At 49.4% G+C, this 21,411-nt stretch overlaps 6 protein-coding genes across 6 annotated transcripts; 1 reads left to right on the top strand and 5 right to left on the bottom strand.

Annotated features, from left to right (window-relative positions):
* Positions 1 to 92: 92 nt before the first annotated feature.
* On the bottom strand, positions 93 to 2,380 carry N7471_005091 (phosphatidylinositol N-acetylglucosaminyltransferase; the record flags this gene model as incomplete). Its single annotated transcript, XM_057277810.1, has 3 exons — positions 93 to 437; positions 494 to 2,179; positions 2,246 to 2,380. 3 exons carry the CDS (start codon positions 2,378 to 2,380, stop codon positions 93 to 95), a joined length of 2,166 nt encoding a protein of 721 aa, XP_057137420.1.
* A 960-nt stretch (positions 2,381 to 3,340) lies between these two features.
* N7471_005090 (mismatch repair ATPase MSH2) lies at positions 3,341 to 6,241 on the bottom strand (the record flags this gene model as incomplete). Its single annotated transcript, XM_057277809.1, has 2 exons — positions 3,341 to 6,145; positions 6,218 to 6,241. 2 exons carry the CDS (start codon positions 6,239 to 6,241, stop codon positions 3,341 to 3,343), a joined length of 2,829 nt encoding a protein of 942 aa, XP_057137419.1.
* Positions 6,242 to 6,818: 577 nt separating this feature from the next.
* Positions 6,819 to 8,273, bottom strand: N7471_005089 (DNA replication factor Cdt1 C-terminal domain-containing protein; the record flags this gene model as incomplete). Its single annotated transcript, XM_057277808.1, has 1 exon — positions 6,819 to 8,273. The coding sequence occupies one exon, from the start codon at positions 8,271 to 8,273 to the stop codon at positions 6,819 to 6,821; it is 1,455 nt and encodes a 484-aa protein (XP_057137418.1).
* A 744-nt stretch (positions 8,274 to 9,017) lies between these two features.
* N7471_005088 (uncharacterized protein) lies at positions 9,018 to 9,640 on the bottom strand (the record flags this gene model as incomplete). Its single annotated transcript, XM_057277807.1, has 3 exons — positions 9,018 to 9,230; positions 9,348 to 9,448; positions 9,529 to 9,640. The coding sequence occupies 3 exons, from the start codon at positions 9,638 to 9,640 to the stop codon at positions 9,018 to 9,020; spliced, it is 426 nt and encodes a 141-aa protein (XP_057137417.1).
* A 1,426-nt stretch (positions 9,641 to 11,066) lies between these two features.
* N7471_005087 (C2H2-type zinc finger protein) lies at positions 11,067 to 13,107 on the bottom strand (the record flags this gene model as incomplete). Its single annotated transcript, XM_057277806.1, has 3 exons — positions 11,067 to 11,240; positions 11,298 to 12,247; positions 12,309 to 13,107. The coding sequence occupies 3 exons, from the start codon at positions 13,105 to 13,107 to the stop codon at positions 11,067 to 11,069; spliced, it is 1,923 nt and encodes a 640-aa protein (XP_057137416.1).
* Positions 13,108 to 20,709: 7,602 nt separating this feature from the next.
* N7471_005086 (uncharacterized protein) lies at positions 20,710 to 20,988 on the top strand (the record flags this gene model as incomplete). Its single annotated transcript, XM_057277805.1, has 1 exon — positions 20,710 to 20,988. The coding sequence occupies one exon, from the start codon at positions 20,710 to 20,712 to the stop codon at positions 20,986 to 20,988; it is 279 nt and encodes a 92-aa protein (XP_057137415.1).
* Between the last annotated feature and the right edge of the window lie 423 nt (positions 20,989 to 21,411).

Raw genomic sequence — 21,411 nt, 5'->3', positions numbered from 1 at the left:
TCCTACTTATTTTGGGAAGGTAATATTAAGAATATTATCTTAGGATAAGAACATTATCGGCATTATGTACAAGAGGAGTTGGTGGAGTAATATCAACGATGGCCCCGTCTCCGAAGATCACCCTGACCGAAGTTCGCCGGGACCTTGGCTACCGGGTTACTCATGGATCCAATACCTCCACCCATAGAGCCAGAGCCATTGCTTCCACCACTGCCTTTCTTGGGTTGAGTGAGCAATGTCCACACCTCTACCATACCTGCCCGTCGGGCAGGTAGCATGCTGTACTGCATGCTATAGAGGTTGCGGCGGTGGATGGGTGGCACAAAGCGGCCGGTCATAAGACAGAAGATGACGCGAGGCGCGAGATAGTGTTTCCGGAGCCGGTGGCCCAGCTGGAAGTACTGGTCGAACATTGCACGTAGGGGAAGGGGAATAGACTAGAATCCGTGTCAGCGTTTCTGGGGCGATGTTTTGGTTAAATATGGAGACATACCTCGAGGTGGATGTAAGAAACCAGCGCAGACGAGTCCGTTTCCGTTGGGTTCTTGTCTAGCTCATTTCGAAGCTCGAATCGGATACCTCCTGGTAGCCTTCGCGAGTCTTTCACACGAAGCATCAATGCGAAGAGCGGGAAATGATTCAAGAATGCAAGGCAGGTGTCAAGCGCTGCCTTCATTGAAATAATTAACATTCGGGCCGAGGCAAAGGTAAGGTAGAATACCACAACTGTAGGCAGTAAGAAGAATAGGACTGTGAAGAGGATAGTGCCAAGGAGGAGTTGGTCGAGGTCGTAGTCACATGAATCGATTCGGTTGCGGAGGACGTTGCGTTTCTTTCCACGGAAAAGATGGAAAAGGGAAATGATAATGGTGAGTTGCCAGTTGAAGATACGAGCGGAGGCAATGTAGAAGGAGTAAATGTGGACTGTCAGGATCGAAAGAAGGTCGGAGAAGAGAGCGATGGGCATGCTAGCTCCTGCAAAGCTTGAGCATCCAACAATATAGATGACAGCGGGGAGGTAAGGTTGAAGGTTGGCAATGCAAGCTGCCCAGTTTTCAATGACCCATAAGAACAAGTCACCAAGAAACGCTGCAAGCTCATTGTTGAGTTTCAAGCCGGCTGGCCAATCCATTAGCCACGAAATGGTGCGCTGTAACCCCTCCACTGTCCAGCCGGTCAAGACAGTGTTTATTTGCGAAGCGACCCAGTTCGCGTTGTCAATAATGTAGGAGCCCAACGCAATCCCAATGATCACATCATTGGCGACAAGCCACAGACTGTTATAGAACCGAATATAGTCTGGATGACTGGTCGTGACACTCTCCCAGTTATCTTTTCTTTGCCGAAGCTTGACATATTGAATCGGCCAGTAGCAAAACTGCTGCAATCTTATATCGACCTGTTGGGCTGTTGCTGAGATATCCTTGAGAGCAGCAGCATCAGGCCGAGCACGCCACTCGAGAACCCGCAAGACAATTTCGGCAACAGACCGATGGCATACAAGCCCGACGACAAAGATGCGGGTGACGACAGGCCAAAGCCATTTCCAGAAAATGTGAGCAATGCAAAGGACAACAAACCCCCATAAGGTTGTCGCCGATTCCACGACACGTTCTCCGACGCTCATACTTCTCTTCGCACGAATGCCAATCAAATGGCTGTTTTTGTGCATGAGCTGCCCCATCTCATAGGCACAGTTGACTTGGTTGATAATGAGTGGGAGGGATTGCTCCTTCTGTGATGGGATGTGCTTGACGACCGTATGAAGCTTGAGCTTCTCAACCAACAACTTGGGCCCAGCCTTGTTCCCCTCTTCCTCCGACTCGATCTTATCTGATGATGGGCCCCATATTTCTGTCTTTGTCGCTTTATCACCCAAGGCTAGTGAAATCGGATCGAGCGACATATATTCCATGCGTGTTGGGTGCGGACGATGGTACATGATAACCTGGACAGATAGATTTGCCTCTGGCGGGCAGAAGATGCGAGGAGCTTTCGGGGATGAAATTGTAGTCACGTCAAGGTGGGAAGGGTTGAAACACGCCGGAGACACGGGAGAGTTGGTCGAGCCGAGGACATGCATCTGAGAGCGTCCACATAGAGTGAAGATGCGCACGATCGGGTGAGGGCTGTTTCGAAAGAGAATGCCCGCCCGGAGAGCATTGTCAACATTCCTAGACTATTCAATTACAAGCACGATTAGCTTATATCGAACGAGCGGACAAAGGCAATTGCAACCACCTACCTCGACATCTTCCAGCACCGTGAGCACGAACAAATCAAGCTCCGAGTTCCGCCATCCGACAATCACACCCGGGGACGAGGATCGTGGGAGGTCATATGGCCAAAATACCCGCAACAGTCCATCGCTCATGATCATATTGTCATCCTCCACCTGAGTCTCAGAACGAACCTCGACGGCGCAACTGTTCGCGCGCGGAGACGCCGAGATTCACGTGGCGCGGGTGCTATATATCCACCAAAGCCGTCAGCAAAATCTACTAAGCTAGCATCAAGCGCTTTATCTTTCGATCGCTGCCCAAAGCTTCGGTTGTTCCGGTGTTGCTCACCAATTGGCCCTCCTTAGACGCGAGATGATTGATTGGTAAGACGAGGAGGAAAAAGAAGACGGAGAGAAACAGAAATCCTTTCGCAGTTCGTGTCTATAAAGCAAATTAGTGACGTTGCAAATATAACGTGCGCTAGCACCAAGCTGATAAAGTCGCAGGCGGAGGGGGAGCCAAGGACCAATGACCGATGGCCAGTGGAAGACATACCACGACACCGTGATCCCAGGCGAAGATGGCCAATTCGTATAGACGGGTAACAAGGTCCCACCTAGCGGTAATATAACCCGCGACGAAGATTCCAAGTGTGAGGACGGAAAAGGGGTGCATGAATCGAGGTGGTTCAGGCCGTCCGCGTTTAGGTTGCGCGCATAGCTGGGTGAGGCGGTCGAGGGTGGTTTAGAGGCACAGCGATAGCACAAGTCCGGAATTAGAAAATTTTTGGTAAGTTTAAGACTCAAAAGAACAAATTGAAGACAATAAAAAGAACGATCACTTGGATTTTGGAATAAAGTTGCTTCGTCGCAATCCCGCGTTGATCATCTAGACCGACCTACACGTGACTGGCCTCTATATTAACGGAGTATACGTCGACCTCGGGACATCTGTTGGCTACTTTATAATAAGATAACTATAAAGAGAATTCAGAAGGGGTTATAGTAGAAAATATAATTCTAGTTCATCTTTACATGGGAAAAAGATGAGTACACAACAATGCCTTTTCAAACCCATGCCCTTCCTTGAACGCCAAATCCCATTAATAGCTCACATCCTTATAGAGCCTTGATACCCTGGAACACCTTATTTGCTTGTAATTTTTCATCGGCTTGAGCCAGATCACGCATGACCTGTCGCTTCTGCTCCGCTGTCATCTCCTTGCCCTCAGTTGCCGCCTTCCATCTCAGCAGCATTCCTTTGAGGAGCACACTGCCCTCCTCCACCTCTTCCTGGGAGTATTTGTCAAGTGAGGCCGCAGGAAGCTGTGCCTGCCCATCTTCAGTTGTCGAGGTGAAATCTTCAAGCTCCTCAGCCTTCTGACGGGCCATGTTGACAACCTTATCCGGGAAGCGCACAAGCTCGGCGACATGAATGCCGAAAGACTGATCACAGATTCCTGGCTCCACGCGGTAAAGAAGAGTGACTTGGCGCTTTTTCTTTTCCTCAGTTTCAGCTTCACTCTCGCCCTCATTGCCGTTTCCAATGAATGCCACGACGTGCAGGTTCTTGACGGCTTTTTGATACCGGTCTGCCAAGGCAGTGAGCTCGTGGAAGTGAGTTGCGAACAGGCCAAAGCAGCGAATCTCGGTGACAATGTGTTCTGAGATAGCCCAGGCCAGGCCGAAGCCGTCGTACGTGCTAGTTCCACGGCCAAGTTCGTCGATGATAATCAGGGACTCCGAGGTGGCGGACTTGAGGATGTTGGATGTTTCAAGCATTTCCGCCATGAACGTCGATACACCCTTGAGCTGCGAGTCGCTGGCACCAACTCGAGCAAGAATGCAGTCGAAAATGGTCAGCTCGGCCTCGGTACAAGGGACGAAGCAGCCGGTCTGTGCCATGAGTGCAATCACACCAATCTGTCGGATGTATGTAGATTTGCCGCCCATGTTGGGACCGGTGATGATGAGGAAAGATGATTCATCACGAATCAAGGAAACATCATTCGTAATGAAGGAGATATCGTCCTGCATCTCCATGCAAGGATGCCGAGCTTCCTTCAGAACGGTGTTTCCAGTTCCCCGGGGGTGCATCTTTGGGCGAACGTATCCCGAAGGTGCATGCATCGAAGCATGGGCAAAGCTCACGATGACATCAAGGTGTGCCAGTACACCGGCGAGTTGCTCCAACACCGGGCAATACGAAGCGGCAACATTGACGACCTCGTTAACCAGTCCGGTCTGGGTTCGGTTGTAGTTCGAGGACAGTTGGTCATGCTCTCGGCGAAGCGACTGCATGTTGGATGTGGTGAAGTATACGCCATTCTTCTGCGTCGAACACTCCTGGTACTCTTTCTTATTGCGAATGCAGCCCGCCTCATTTCGAGTGAGACGGAAGCACCAACCGTGCACACGGTGATTCTCCATAAAGAGCTTTTTCTCCATGTCTTGATGCAAATCCTTTGAAACTCGGCGGTGTTCCATATCCATGTCGTATCGTAGCTTGTCCAGCTTTTTTCTGATGACACGTAAGCCGTCATCGAACTCGGGTTTGATAATGAATTCGTGATTCTCCAGAGCAGCAAGATCAACCGTTGTTTCGACCATCTCCTCAAGCATGGCCAAGCTGTCAGAATAACCACGGAGTTTAGACGTGTATTCCGTCTCTAGAGGGGTCTGATACTGCTCGTCCATCACATCACCCAGCGCGCTCACAAACCCAGGCAGACGAATGGCAACCTGGTATGCTCGGACAACATCTTCCAAGTTGGCCTGCTTCCGCTGGAAACGTTTAGCCAACCGGTAAAGATCCGGAATGGAACGCAAATGTTCCTCCTGCATAGTTTGACGCAGCTCAGTGTTAACAACAAACGCTTCCACCAACTGCTGACGTTGCTCAATCGCAGCCAGATCCATCAGAGGCTGCTTCAACCATTGGGCCAACAAACGACTGCCCACAGGCGTCTTGCAATGATTCAGCAAACCGAACAAGCTCATACTCTTAGCCCCATCCCGCGGACCAGGCATAAGATTCAGCGCCCGCAGCGCCGAGGCATCAAGCTTCATATACTGCGACAGATCATGCTGGTAGAGCTGGTACTGGCCGAAGTTCGTAGGATCAGTCAAGACATTAAGATACTTGATCAACGCCGACGCAGACCCCATAGCCAGTTTGAGCTCTGTCTGAGGCAGCGTACCAGCAGACCGCTCATCCCTCAACAATCTCGTAAGATCCTGCTCGATATCCTTAACACCGAAGTCGGCAACAGGCCGCTCGGAAATCGCAATCCCACAGCTATCCGCGATAGCCCGGATCTTCGCCAGTTCGACGTCCTTGCGAGCCACATCCATGGTCACCAGACACTCTTTCACACCGAGCTGGATAACCAATGACTCGAAATTGGAGTAGATATCGTTATCGAGGAATTCACTCACGCCCAGCTCGCGCACGCTCGCATCAGCAAAGCACACGCCGACATTCCGGGCCTCTGCTGCGCGAGCGGAGATCTTCACGGCGAGAATAATAGGCGCGGAATCCATTGATAGCGCGCCCACGCTGCCGAGCTCTTCTTCCACGTCTTGCAGGTTACCGGGACTGGCTTGCTTTGCCAGCTTCCAGTTGCTCTTGCCCGAGCCGGCCGAGGCGAAAATCTCGATTCGCTTGTTCAATCGGAAGAGGGCTTCGCGGAGGAAGTTTCGGAAGACTGTGACGCTCATCGTGACCGAGGGGAGACCGCCTGTTTCGCTGCGGCCTAGGTTGCGTAGTACGGAGGTTGTTTTGTAGACGGTGCGTGCGATGAATTCAGCATCGGCGCCGTGCGAGGAGTACCAGTCACCTCGGTCGAATACACGGATGGTTTCATTATTATCGGGTGTAGGGAGGCCACGGTAGAAGCCAATGAAGCCGAGTTCATCGTCGACCTGTGTTCAGTGTTTGAGTTAGTGGATGCTGTATTGGTGGGTTTAGGGTATATTCAATAGCTCAATTCATACCTTCAAGTCAGGTCGGGAAGACATGGTGTCGGTTGGTGTTAAAAGAAAAGCAGCAAAGGACAATGCAAATGCTGGTATCAAGGTAGTTTGGACGAGTCCAATTCGACGCGCTGCTCGAACTCGCGTGGTCCGTGCACGCGTCGCGCGTTAAGTGGGTATGATCTACTCCGTGCTCCGTGTTGCCAGGGGTTTAAAGAGGTTTCTTCAGGAATCAATTTCGGTGGTTAATGCCTGGTTATACATAGAAAAATTTAGTTCATACGTTTTGTGCTTTTAATCATATTTTCATCTTTCTAGCATAAAACCAACAACGGTAAAAGGCACCAAAAAAGACAACCAAGAAGACTACCAAGAAGATTAGCAAAAAACTACCAAACATTAGACATGGCGAGAGCGGTTGGACATTTCTTATGATAGTAGTATTATGATTGGGTGTCCGAGGACCTAATTGCTAAGTACTACCTAAGGTAGTTTTAATGCTAAAAGACATATGATAAAGTACAGGGTATCGAGCGCTGATGCAAGACCACGAGCAGACCGGCTCCGCGGATGTGAGGTATCCAACAATGAAAAACAAAAGAACACACCAAAAAAACGTAAATCACAAGAGAGGAGTCTGCACACAAGATACAGACTTCTCCCAGTCAGCCTTCAGCTGGGCGGCTCTCGCCCCAATATCTTTGGCAGAGACATCTTTGCAAGACTTCAACACGACCGACTTCATCTGGCCAACAGTAACCATACTGATCCAATCACCAGCCACCTTTGTATCCGACAGAATCTCAAGACACATCTCCACCTCCTCACGGGGAATCTCGCTGCGGACCGAGTCACGGACATGCTCGACCATCACATCGAGCTTGAACGGCTTGCGTTGGGCTGCAAGCATGGCCTTGATACCATTACCCACATACCCAGCAGGACGCAACAGGGCCAGAATCCCAGCTACCTCCTCCACTCGATCGGCGGCTGCACGTCGCACGAGCTCCTTCTTGGCAGGTGGAGGAGGGAGCTTGGACTGGCGTAGCTCCTTATTCTTAATGCGATCCAACAGGCCCTGGCGGCGGCTGGTCGTTGCCGTCCGCTCCAGGGGAGTCGTCTCTGCTGACTCTGAGCGCATTCTCTCGGCCTTCAAGCGGAGCAGACCACCCTTCAGATCCTGGAGTCGTTGTTGGCCTTTCTGGAAAACCGTGAAAGGGGTGAGCGACTCGTGGATTGTGGAGAGACCGAGAGACTCGATGAACATAGTTGCTTGGGCTTCCTCATTGGCATCTCGAAGGGCCTCCGGGGCCTTTTCCCACAGCAAGTCCAAAGCTTCTTCGAAAGAGTCTTGCAAAGCCGGAGGCTGCACGTTGACCTGGACGGTGCGCTCCATGCAGATTTTGCCGAGTCCATAATTTGCCAGACGATATGAAATGTGTCTCGCTTTCGAACTCTTTTCCCAGACCCACACAAGACGTTGCAAGTCCTTCATCTGCACCTTGCGCTTATTCCAGAGGCGGGTCACACTGCCAAGGAATTCTCGGAGGTCCGCAGGTGTATTTGCGCCATTATGTGCCATGTGAATGGAGAAAGCCTGCACAAAGGAGGAGTGAAGGTTGAGAATATCGTTGAAGAACGCAGGGCGCTCGATAGCTGGGGTTTCCTCATGCACCGAGATAACCTTCTCAAAATTCAGGGTTCGTTGCTTCGAAGGGGTAGCGGGTGTCGAGGGCGCGTTCTTGACAGGGGCAACCCGTCGACTCGGGGTCCGACTCGGGGTCTTCGCGGGTGAAGGTTTCTTGGGAGAGACATAGTGGCCGCTGCGTGGTGAGGAAACAGACAATTCGTTCAATCGCAAAGTTTTCGAGGGCGTGCCTTCCTCCTCAATTGGCGCGTGTCTGCTTCCGTTATCGAAGTTTTCGAGTTCCTGCAGTTTGCGTTTCTTGGAAGGCGAGACCGGAAGAGACGTTATCTTCTTTACAGGTAGTTGCGGAGTAATGCCGGCTTTGGTTGCCCGAGTAAAGGCTTGAATGGCTGGCTGGGCAACGCAGCTTGACCGGGAGGTGCGCGGCATCGCGACTGCTGAAAATTTTTTGCCGGTCGAGGGAGGATAAATGAAGAAAGGGCGATGGATACAACTGTATTATAATAGACAAGGTAAGAGATACCGAGATATTAAAGTAAACAAGAAGTGGGAAAGTGTGGGAAGTGGCAAGTGGAAAGTGGGAGGAGATGTCAGAGAAGGTGCAAAGGAGAGACGCGTTCGAGGGCGCGTTGCAAAACCCACACTAGCCTTTTCGGGTCAAATGGAAACGCGTGAGCCGGAACTATAAGAACTTCAAGTCAAATATGGAATATTAGGAGACTCGTTTGAAAAGGGAGAGAGAAGTTTTAATATAATAAATTCTGGAGAAAAATTGAGTATAAAATATAAGAGAGCTCCAAGCTCAGGCATTCTCGTCACTATGGTAATACTCCGGCATTGGAATGTCATAGTGTCCCACTTAGCGCCTGGACATTTCTCCGGGCGCATGAGATGTCCGATGCTAATGTATGGCAGAAAATCAATTCCAAATCGGCCTTTACTATCGAGAAAGGATTAATTGACAATACTCAGTTTCATGTCGCGCCCTGGGCAGACCAGCCAGTACCGGGTGCATTGAATACTTCGCATACATGAGCTCCAACTACATCGACATTTTCACAGGAAACACGCATAAGTTTCATGGACATGGAATTCTTCGTGATATTCTCAAACCGACCAGCGCCGTAATAAAAAAATAAAGTTAAATCGTCGAGGCTCAATGGCGAAAAGAGCTTATTTCTTGCTACCGAACCAGCCAGAGACGGCCCCCTTGGCCTCAGCAGCTTTTTGCTCGACGTCGCGATCGATCTGCTCAACACTGCTGTTGATCTTATCCCGATTGGCATTGAACTTGCTCTTTGCTTCCCCGCGGAGCTCATCAAGCTTCTCCTTGCCCTCCTGAGCGAACTCGGGGATGCGTTTGCCTTCGGCGCGGGCTCTGGCGATCTAGAATTGGATGGTTAGTATGACATGTCACATTATCTCCAGTTGTAGTTGGTGCGGCGAGTCTCGAGTATCGAGGACGGATGCTTGATTGACACCGTGGACAGAATAGGGACTTACAGCATCATCGACATTGGCACCGGCTTCCTTGCCGACATCCGTGCCATACTTCTCGGCGTTGTTTGTGCCTGGGATCTTCTCGCGTGCCTTTTCAGCGTCGACTGGGGTGGAGGAGGAGAGTTAGCTCAAGGTCCCCAGGCAGTTCAATAGCATGGGGGAATTTGTCAGACAGGGCACGTACTTCTCATTTGGTGCTTTGCTGCTGAAGGATTGCCGCCAGCAGAGTACAAGTAGTAACCGCCTGCGCCCGCCGCAGCGAGACCCAGATACAATGGAACCCGGCTCTTCGACATGTTGTGTAGTGTAGTGTTGGGAGGGGAAGATGTAGAGTGTGTAACTGAAGTAAATGCTGGAGTTGGCAGATCGGAAGTCTCCCTGGTTTTATAGGTAGTTCTCATGACCGGGGAAACGAGTCGACTATGACGTCTTGTTCCCAGTCCTTGTCTGCATGTACTAGAACTTGCCTCTACCTTGTATTTTGTATCTTTCTTTCTTTCTTTCTTTTCCCCTCCTAGATGCTGTTTTACTTTTGATCTATTCATTGGCCACTGAAGCTTGTTCAATAATTTATTCCAAATCCAAATCCCTCTTAAATGTCTACAATATGGATTAATCCAACACGGTTCATAGAAACGTGAGGGTTACAAGTGGGGACGAACTCAAACCTTGGAAGGCCCAGCCCCGGAAAGCTAAACTTCCCGTCGACGTCACCTGCAAGTCATTGCTGCCTCATTCCTATCCGGTTCTGGGGTTTTCTTACTATCCACTATAACATATATTGTGTAATATACTCTAAGACCTGCTATGTACCCATATGCTATGGTAACAGGTGGTTCCGGTCGATACTTTCGCATCCTTACTCTCACCGCCCTCCATTCTCGAGCCCCTTGGTCTATGCGTGATCTCTTACGTTTCATTATTTGCACATGTGAGCTTATAGGAGAAAGGCAATATCAATGCATTCCAGTCATATTCAGTTCATAACAGATATCAAAAGTCCTCATAGTTGTAGTCCGTTAAAGCATCATGTACGATCCATCCCCCAAAAAATATAATAAGACACAAAACGAAACGAGAAGGCGAGATAAGGAGGTGGAGAGAGGGGAAGCGATTCGGGATGGGAGAGATGAAGAGCCCACGGAGAAAGAGAGTGAAATGCAACAACACTCGTTCACACCATGAACCACAACCAAAAATGAAAGAGGAACCAGGTATCGTCATGCACGCGACTCCATCCATACAAAATTCCCACGCGAACGCCAGGACATGCAGCTCAGGACCAAGAACTCATCCAAAAAAGATTGCCATCCAGAACCGTCCGAAAAAAACAAAATAATCATAAACACAAACATAAGACTCCCGAACACAAGTAAAAGAAAGATGGGCTATGTTTCCCGGTCGTGTATCAGTCGTCGTCAAAGTCGTTAGGTCATCAAGGGTTCGCTGTCATAAGATGGCAAGTATGAGAATCCCCGAAATATATAGAAATAAGAAAGAATTGGAAAAGCCGAGAAAGGCCAAGGGGCGGAATGTTGGAAGGTAGAGTGGGTGAAAAGAGTGGTTAATGTGGTTGGGAGTGCGCCCAGGTGAAATAGACGGGTGGAATGCCAAGTATACATAATGATGATCGCTCTCCAGCTAGTCGCAGGAAGCGAAGATGACTTTCAGATGTAGAATGGTGTAGAATAGTGTAGAATGGGTGGGCTTTGTCCAGACAATTTACAGAAATAGCTTGGCTGCTCCTTTGTTCTCGCTTGTGGCAACGGCGACAAGAGCCTCCAGGCGACCCAGGCCCGCATTTCGGGCAGGAGAGCCTGAGAAGACATCGGGCCTGGGCTCCCGGTCGTTGTGGGATTCGTAGCCGTCCGCGTGGGAAGACTGGCGGCCACATATCTATAACGGCGTTAGTAACCGGGGGCGATAGCCGTCCGTTCGAACAGGAGTTCCTACCGGTTGAGGGTGATCGGAAGGCAGTGAGGAATCATGAGATTCGATATATCCACTGCTGTGCACAATCGCAGGATGATACTCAAGCGATGCGGTGGATGGGGTATGGACACCCTCACTGCTACTCGAATCCTCGGGGGAAGTTCGTGCGCGGCTCCCGATTGAAAGGCTTGCGCGATGTCCCCGATACTCTTCAGGGCTTCTTTCGGCCGTTGGGCCGAATGCAGGCTGGTAAGACGACGATGGGCGGGAAGACACATTTTGGAGTTCCGCGAGCGTTTGTTGACTCCATTGAGAAGCAGATGCAGTGGATGGACGCCGGTCTCGGATATCCAGTCCGGTTAGGTTATGGTGCAAAGACATATCCCAGGATACATGGCCTCGTCGGTGACCAGGGCCGGAGATGGGGGGCGGTGGACGGTGGGCTGGCTGTGTGTAATTGAACCCAGATCCAAAGCCTGGGTTAGGTCGCTGGTGGCCATCAAGCTGCATTGGGCTGGTTTTCCGAGTGGGAGGGGTCATCGGCCGTTGGACTACTTTGTCAAAGCTCTCAATCCCGGGGAGTCGAGGCGGATGCTCGGTCGAACCGTTCACGCCGAATGAGGCCGGGACATTGTCGGGTGTATGGTATTGGTTCAGGCCACTAGTTCCAGGACGTGGAAATCCTGTGTATGACGAAGGGTGCCACGTTCTCCTCCGCATCTCCGCCTCGGCCGCGCTTAAGGTGCTCTCATCACGAGATACGGAGTAATGTGTGCTGGTGGGGCTTGCGAATACGCCAGCGGCGTTCGGATAAGGTGCGCCGGCGGGAGTGTGATATGCCGGAGGATATGCGTTGCCGTGCTGTGCGAGGAAAGGGTTGCTGCTCGTCGGTACTGAAAGGCGACGGGCGGCCATCTTCCCTTTCCCAGAACCCATGTGCTGTGCCAGACATGGGCGAAGCAAATTGGGGGCTTCCACCAGTAGCAGCAAACATATTGGAAGGGGTGTATGGTGATCCAGCTGCCGAGGGACCAGGAATGCCACGGATCTGGGCCGGGGGCGTGCTCGGAGGTTCTCCCATGGAATCCATTGCCAGTCGGGATCGAGCTGCGGGGTCGTTGGCCATGATCAAAGGCGGGGGGCGCCGGCGAAGTTCCGGAGGTTGGCTGAATGTCGAAGTGGTGGACGCAATACTCGAAGTTGACAAGTTCCTGCTATGACCTCGGCTATGACTGCCGACACTGCCTCCGGTACCTGCCCGTGCCCGTCCTGGTGGCCGCACTCGATCTGTACGGACCTGACGCTGGAACCGTGTGCCCGTGGCCGCCAGCGAATCCCCGGGGATTTCCTCATTGACATGGACGGTTTGAGCATGCTGGCGGAGGTTGTCGAGTCGGGAAAACCGCCGAGAGCAGTGGCACTGGAAGGGACGTTCACCGGTGTGTTTTCGAATATGGCGAGCCAGATGTTCACTCCGTGTGAAGCTTAGATTGCAGGGAGGGAAAGAGGTGCAGAAGAACCGTTGGCCTTTCTTCTTTTTCGAGGGGGGTCCGTTACTTCCTAGGTTTTGATCATGATCGGAATCGTCTTGTTCTCCCTCGGAATCGTGCATCGGTTCGTCAGACGTTGGCGGTGTTCGAGCGTGGGTCAAGGTTGTGCGGGATGAAGCGTCGCTACCGTGGCTGTGGTGTGAAACTCCGTCCGGAAACAGTTCCGTCGAAGAAACGTCCGGTGTGACCGGCACGCCATTTGGGATCGCACGGGGTGTAGCTGCTCCATCCATCGCGTGGTCTTCAGGGGCCGAGTTGTTGACAGGGAGAAAGGAAGCCATAGCGACGTAAGAGGGTGAGAGGCGGGAGTGATGTCAGGTCTTCGGAGAGCCAAATGCGAATGTTCCTGACCACCAGTGGTCGCAAAGCCGACAATCCGATCGGAATAATCACCCCAGGACCAGTTGTGGTTCTATATGTCTCTCTATGTCGAGTCGTAACAACCGCAGCGCTACGGAGAAGTCGGAGGGGATCAAGACGCGGAGTCTGGCCGGATTGACTGTGAACATTTGCGCAAACTCAGTAACTTGGACACTACTAGAGTGGGTAAAAAAAAAAAGAGAGAAGAAAAAGAGACTAAAAGAGACTCGGAGAAAATTCAACACGTACGATTTGAAAGTGCGCTTACTCTGGAAGAGAAAGAAGAGAAAGAGGGGCGGAAATAGGATGTGTACGAGGATCCCAAACGCAAGGGCGGGGAGAAGAGGTCAAGAATGTAAGAAAAAAGAGAAAAGGGAAGGTCTTTAGCTGATCGCGATCATCTCTGAAATATTTCCAGGAAAAAAATAAGAGATCCGACCAGCCGGGTAAGAAAAATGAACAAAAAAGGAAAAAAGGGTCAGTATATATGCAGGGTATACACTATAGAGAATATAAAAAAGAAAACAGAGAATGGTGACGATGAGAAGAAGAAGAAGAGGCTTATCGGGAAGCGAGGGGCAAAAAAAAAGAGTCAAGACAGGAACTCAACAGGAACTCAAAGACCTTCCGGGGCTACCGATGCGAATCATTAAGTGTTTCACCAGATATCCGCGTGTCTCCATTTTATTCAAAAGGCACCAGGCACCTCCATGATTCATTAGTGACTTGAACTACTTGAACTTAAGCTACATGGAGCTACTTGAACTTGCCTTGGAAATCTAAGTCTAGACCTAGTCCTTCCCATCTATATAGGAATCTATTATACGAAAGTAGGTTGAAACCCTTGAGACCGGGGGTTCTTGACGTTAACCATCTTTCCGTGACCCTGGAAATAGGCACTGCCAAGCCTCGATAAGTTTGGTTCTTGGGGAGACAAAAAAGGTCGAGACTCGGGTGGATATCTTAGGGTTAACCTCGATATACTCCATTCCCCCTCCTCAACCATCCCCCTTGCATCGCGTGGATGTATCGCACCTCGTCGTACTCTTAGAAGAATGGTTACGCGGTAGGGGAAAGACTTCCGAATGGTCCGCCCCGATACGAAGTCTTTATACAAAATCATTTGCTCGAGCCCTCGATCTCACATCGGTCCGAGCCCATGATAATTTTAGATTATAAGACTGCGGGGGGGAGAGGGGGGTTGATAAGAGATCTCATTTCCATCTTGATACATTCTTTATACATACATCCTACACATTTCATACATACATTCTATACATTCTAGAACATACCTCTTTCGATATGTATTATTCCGTGAACCTAAGAGAACCACAAATAATAAAAAAAAGAACTCGTCACCTCGACGATCCGGCAGCTCCGTTGAAACCGCATTCAGGCAACTCCTCATCTGAAACTTTCACCCCCTGGGACTAAGCCCGTTGGCCCATCGTGCCTGCGTCGCTGCTAAACTTTCCCCCCACTTCCCTCGAGTCTGCAAACGGCAAATCCCAACCTTGGAATTCAATGCTGTACAGTATTCTCAGATCCCTGGTTCTCATGTACTTTAATGTACTTTATTCCCTTGACTTTGGTTTTGGGATCAAATACCTCATCAGAAATCGCGATGTGACGCCACGGTCGATGTAGATGATGTGCTTGGTGTCAAATCAAAAAATTCTTACCGTGTACCGTATTGGCCCCAGATCGGCCCTATGGAAGTTCGGTTATGACCCTGCGAACACGGTTGGTGGGGAGAAAAGAGGCGATATGGATACACTACTCTTCCCCGGAGACATGGTTCCCCTCCTTGATGAGGTGTGGCATATTATTTTATATTACGTATACATAGTTTGCGAGATATGATTCGAGGATGTGAACAGATGCTATAGCTGAAATAGGTGAAGATGGGGCTCCTGCCGCTAGTTTATATGATCGACAGTTTAGTTGACGTCTCCCACGGGAAAATTCCCATGCGGAGAACAGCGGAGAAATACAATATGCAACTCATGTTGTAAATTCCATATGAATACACCCAGGGGGGGTAAAAAAAAACATGGATCGTCGCTACAAAGATCCAACATGTACGAGAAGAGGGGGAAAATCCCAGACCCCGGGTACCTGTAGGTACATCTGCAGGGCTGGCAGGGAGGCGCACAGCCAAGTAGAGCCAGGTACTAAGCGGCAGGGCTTATCGATAAACCTGTTATAACCCCCCGGCCGGATCGGTGGATATGCTGACGTCTTTGACTTCTGAGATCTCCAGGGCTACGGTTAAAACTTCCGCACCTTCACGCCTTCCAGGGATCATCGATATTTTCTTTGTTGTGGCAGTACTTATTCCTCCGCACACTTCTACCCGTTCTTTCGCCCCTGAAGAGGCGATCCGTTTGCCTTTCTAGCGGTCTGCTTATCTGACTGGTCATTGACTATTTACTGATCAGTCCAATCATAGGCCATGCTCTGCATCTCATACCAGGTCCATCCATGTAAATTGTACCTGATTATGTGTCGGGATGCGTACCTGGGTGGCTGGCCACGTAGGAGCCGCCTTATAATGTGACCATATGAATTAAAAAAAAATTATTGTATTAATAGATTTTTGTTTTATTGTCTCATATTATATAGCAGTCTTGAGTGAGATAGATAGTATGTACGGAGTACTAACAACAAAGCATCAATAAACCTTATCGCCCCTAGACATCAACCCCTACTTCCGTACACACACATAGTACATACAATAAGTACCAGGAGGCTGAGAGTCCAATTCACATGTGAATTCCAGACCAGATGAAACGGACAAAGCGCACTACATCTGTTTTCTCTAACCCATACCCATGCCATTCTCCAAATCTAATTGGACCCCAACCCCCCTCCTCAGCAACTGACATGCATCTGTTCCCCTCTGCATCCAGGGCATTGAGTCGACCTGCAGTGCACACGCCAGCTCCCAGCCACTTTCAGAACTGCCTAGAGATCCCCACCACTATCGTGCACCTTGTGGGAGTCATCTGACTCCTCTGGAACACCCACCGTGTTCAGGTAGTTGTACAACTTACTTGCAGATGTAGATCTACCCGCTTATCTGCGGCACACTCTGGTGTGTATGTATATGCATTTATGCATGGGGATTATTTTCCGGTGTTCGGATGTTTTTTGCTTCGGATTCTGTGCGAGCTGACGGATTCGGTCCCGATAACCTGGTGTTTAGATCGTCGTCCCAAGGTACATACGGGTTCCTTTGTTCCTAGTCAAGTATGCTAGTTGTTCGCGCCTTGGCTTTGGGCGCGGCTGGTTGCTGGTACCTGGGACTTGCGTGCCCAGGTGTTGGGTGTTTGTTGCTTCCAAGGGTCTGTTGCCCATGGTGTGACAGCAAGGTTCAGATATTTATAGTAGTGGTAGAATTTGACAGTTGAGGATATGAAATAGCTATTATCATTCCAAGGTTGAGTATATAAGGATGTTCAGTGTGAATAGCAATCGAATGTTTCGAATGTTTAATTTGTAGCAATAATCACGGATTCCCTTTGTAGCAACTACTGGTGGAAAAGCGAAGTCGGAAAATATGAGGCTGACCCTCTGTTTACATAAAGTAGGGCCCATATTGGGAGCTTATCTTAGCTCATTTTCCAAGACAGATAACCCGTCTACACTTAAACATTGGAGGCTCAAATAAGCACATGTGTATACAATGACAGGACAATGTGGGAACTAGAAGCTTCCACCTTTTTGTATCTTCCTGTTCCTTTCTCTTCATCTTCTGCTCTCCAACTCCAACTCGCTCTCTTTCTCTTTCTCGCCATCTCTCCCCCTCCCCCTCCCCCCTCCCCAAAGCTTACCACGTCCTGTAACCATTTATGTGTACACATGAGTCTTTTTCTGCACATTCCGGGTGTGCCCCTGCGCACCAAATCACCCCTTTAAGGGCTGGAGCAACTACTGTGCTGGACATCTTATCCGTGGCAACTGCAACACAAGGATTGACACAGAGGCTAATATCCTGAAGTCAAACTCGAATGTTGAATGCCCAAAACCAAATTCCTCCAGCAGCTCTGTCACGGCTGTTCAGCCCACATGGGAGACGAGTCAAGATCCAAGTGGACAGGCACATCGACAGTGAGTTGTCTTTTTTTTCAACCACGATGATTGCAGTCGTTTTAACCTTTTGCCCCCTATCAGATCCACCGTTTGTAGGCAGCAACACAACAAAGGGTCCTTCGACTTGGTTGCCAGGAATCAACACCAACAAAGGATCCTTTGACCCTGGTTGCCTCGACCATGAACCATATTGATTCCTCGCCTTCCTTTGTCTCAGATTCTGTTCTCTTCTCTTCATACTACTCCGCCCAGACTCCTGACAAATCTTTGAGCCACAAGGGGAACCAGGACGTGTTGTCAAGGCGGATAAGAATTCGCCTTTCAGCAAGTCCAGCAGCTTGACATCGACCTTCTGTGTAAGGTTGATGATTGGCAGTCTTTCCTCGAGCAGCTTGAAAGGCTGACACATGCCCAACGAGACTATGTCTCCGATCTGAGCTTTATCACTATCAATGGTGGGATTCCATTCTACAGATATTTGCTGGATACAACCGTTCTCGACCTTCGAATTTTCGTCTATCCGATTATTACCATCCTTTCAAACGCGAAAAAACACTAGGATGGATTATGGGATTGAACCCAGACCAGACTTGGCACGTTGAACAACTATTTCCTGCTTCGAAGAGCCGAATGATCCTCAAAAGACAATCCACACTCACAACAACACCGAGCCCGCAAAACGACAATCATTGTCTGGCAAGAAGACTAGACAACAGATGCCGAGGATATGTCTGAACCCCGAAACAGCGGATTGTGCAATCCTTATTCGCCGGCACGGGTCCGGTTCCATGGAACGCCATGCCCCCTCGGGAATGGTACCTAGGTATGAACGCCTACCTCCCTTGGCTATTAGCATTGTGTTTCCAATGTTCGACTTTCAGAATTCATCTACCAATAATCATCATCGCCACCATGCCATTCATCGACAGCCTTCCCACCATGACCAAGCGAGGCAATTATTCCCAGTGCCAAATCGCGAGCACAGCCAGACGACAGGCCCTTGCCCTGGATTGCGAGATGTTTGACTTAGGAGTCCAAAATGCTCAAGAGACGCCTCTACCAGAAAGTAACTCCTGATACAGTTCATGGGACTTGCTAAGTGCGACCTTGATGCTATGGTATACACGCTCTGTCACGAATGTGGATTAGTGTGTCTCCCTTATGGTTGGTTCCTTCTAACGATGCCCACTGATATCATGTACATCGTCATCGACCAATTGGTTCTCGCAGATGGCCGCCTTGACATTGAGATCCTGCTGGTAACTTTGCCTCATGTCAGCAAGCGCATAGCAGAGATGGCTTATCAGAATCTAAAAAGAAGCCTCAAAGAGCCGGGAAGACGTTCACAAAAAGGCGAAACGCCGGGAGGTTCGAACAAGAAACCCCAAAGAGCCGGAAGGCTCTCAAAAAAAGCTTCACAGAGCTGGAGAGGCATAAAAAACCAACCACAAAGAGCTGAGCTGGCTCAGAAAGCCAATCACAAAGAGCCGGAAAAGGTTCTCAAAAAAAAAGGCCTAGAACCAGGAGGGCTCTCGACAACATCAAAAGAGCTAAAGGGCACTCATAAAAATCCCTAGAGCCGCGGGTGCAAAAAGGGGGGGGGGGGGGGGCTCTCAAAGACATCAAAAGCGCCGGAAAGGTTCTGAAAGCAAAGACAAGCAAAGACAGGTGGTCTATAAAGTCACTTAAATCCGTGACTTGCGCCTTCCAAGACGGACTGCTTCCCACGTCTTTGATTGTTGCATGGCGGCTCATTTCTGGGCTTATCTACTCCGCCACACAACGAACAGATGGACCTGCAAATGCCGACAAGTGTTCCTTCCTCCGACCCGAATCCTCAATGCCCTCATTCAATTTTGAAAGTAACAAAGGAGAAGAAGAAGATCTACAGGCTAGATGAAGATTCGTTTCCTCCAATTGAAGGGCCGACTCTGGATCAAATGCTCGAAACAGAGTGCGACCCAAAGTCGACATGGGAGCTGAATACCCGCGTTTACCTATATGCATAGATAGATATTTGAGTGTTGGTATATACTATAATCAGACGATGCACTCCCCTCAATTCTTTTTACTGGTGTCAAAGCGCTCCATTCCGGGATATGCAAGTTCAAGAGGCATCCTGACACGACCAAAGATGAGGAATTGTTTGAATGCTTGATGCCTCGTTTATTATGCCAATGAAAGCATGTTCCTTTGCTTTCTCTTCTCCATTTTTTTTGGTAGCAGCCTGACAGAAGTTTTCTCTTGGCGATTGGCACCACGGCCTGCAGTACCACGTCCACCTCCCATGACTTGTTGTCCCCAAGCGGCAATGACTACTCAATGGGGCAAGGGAAGTCCCAGGTCTCATGTGTGCTGTTGCAAAAGCAAAGCAAAGCAATCCTTCTTGTTAAGGAAATTGGTGAATACGAAGAATGTCTCGCAATGAGAGGAGTCTACCCCGATAGTCTCGATTGGAATTAACGTCAAACTTGCCAAAAAGCTGGCCACTCGTTCTGCCCAGACAAAATCGAGACTGTCGGAGAGTGAGTGATTATATCGCTATTTTATGTTTTTCGGAAGGGTATATTCCTTTATTACTATATGGTGACGCTAGGGCTGCGTTGGGCCAGAGATAACGCATGGTGCATTGGTTTTTGCGGCCCTGCTAAAGACTCTGAGAAGTCGACGGCCAGTGGAACCTATTTTCAAACCCGATGATGCACATTGTCTCATGGTTGTCGCAAAGCAAAACCAGAAATTCTTCTTGCTGAAAAATTGTTGGAAAAGAAGCGTTCTATCAGTGTCCCTCATATTAACACTGTCGGGGTGGGGTGACCTCATGTTCCTGTTGTTCCACATCATCTATAAAGGTATATTCAGACAGCAATATCTTATGTCCCTTACGCTGGGACAGCGCTGGCCCAAGCATGCATGATCTGGTTTTGGAGTCATTCGTGGATCTCAGAAAGTCCGCTGATATCCCTCGAACATACTGGTTTGAAGCATCCTGGTTTGAAGCTGCTTGTTTCATTGAGTACCAACTTGAGCGATGGAATTCGCAAGGATCAATCAACATGTCTGCCATGCACGGGTCTTTTCATCGAAAGGCTGATGAACTTTGTGAAACAAGAATGAATGATGATGGGGACTCCAACGTGATCTGGTTCTGCGTCTGAGATAAAGCGTTGGAAGATGCGAGATGACCAAGTCCAGCTATCACTAAAGAGAGCGACCTCGGGATGGCCCATACTCGATGACAGCAGGATCTTTCAGTCGACAGGAAATATTGCTTGCAGCATGACAGATTCTATGGAATGACTGGAAGTCAGCCGATGGGTGGAAAAGAATCACCGGAGTGAACTGTCTGCTGCATTTGCTCCATTCAGATGTTACGCATTTTTGGCCCTCGGTGCTCTTGGCTTGCGGTTATCTAGTGATAGCTTGCTATGGACCTCGAGTTCCTCAAATATTTGATCCTTCAACTGCTTCTATTATTGGGATCTTTCCTATATCTATACCGGCAGACTTTCACCTTGGAGTACGAGCAGTGGAGCCAGGAAGAAGTATTCGATTACACCGAGAAGAAGGGGTTGGCCATGAATGGTCTTGACTTTAAACGAAATATTCGTTCGGTGTCCGGCAATCCCATGCTGGATTTGGTGCAGCAGACAGAAACCAGCGAGGGCCTACGATCAGTATGCTATCCATATTTGTGGAAACAATGAAAGCACCGAAATCCGAGTGGAAATACGCGCAAGAAAATTCCATGGCGACAAACTTGCACACCTTCGTGAAAGAGCTCACGTCCGACATGAAGAAGCATACAAGAAGAGGAATAAGAAGCGTAAACGAAGTTCGGATTTTTGATACTCAATTCGACCGAGTCGTTTGGTGATGACATGCAGCCTCTGCATGTCAAGAGTATCTCTTTCCAACTAGATACCTAAATTTCCAAAACCTACATCGTTGGGTATAAAGGCTGTAGAAGCGGCCGACTGTTCTTATTCTATGAACTAGAAGAATTGGCTCCGGATCTCTAGTTCACACCTGAAGACCAGAGCATATCAAGTTCTGGTGTAGTATACCACTCTAGATAGATGATGCCATACAATTATATTTCTCATTAGAGCTGTAGTCAATCCTTGGGA

This window comes from Penicillium samsonianum, assembly GCF_028829775.1.
Source record: "Penicillium samsonianum strain IBT 33392 chromosome Unknown utg000003l_segment0_segment0, whole genome shotgun sequence".
Classification (NCBI taxonomy): domain Eukaryota; kingdom Fungi; phylum Ascomycota; class Eurotiomycetes; order Eurotiales; family Aspergillaceae; genus Penicillium; species Penicillium samsonianum.
Note: the sequence above shows the minus strand (reverse complement) of the source record. Positions and strands in the feature narration are given on the sequence as shown.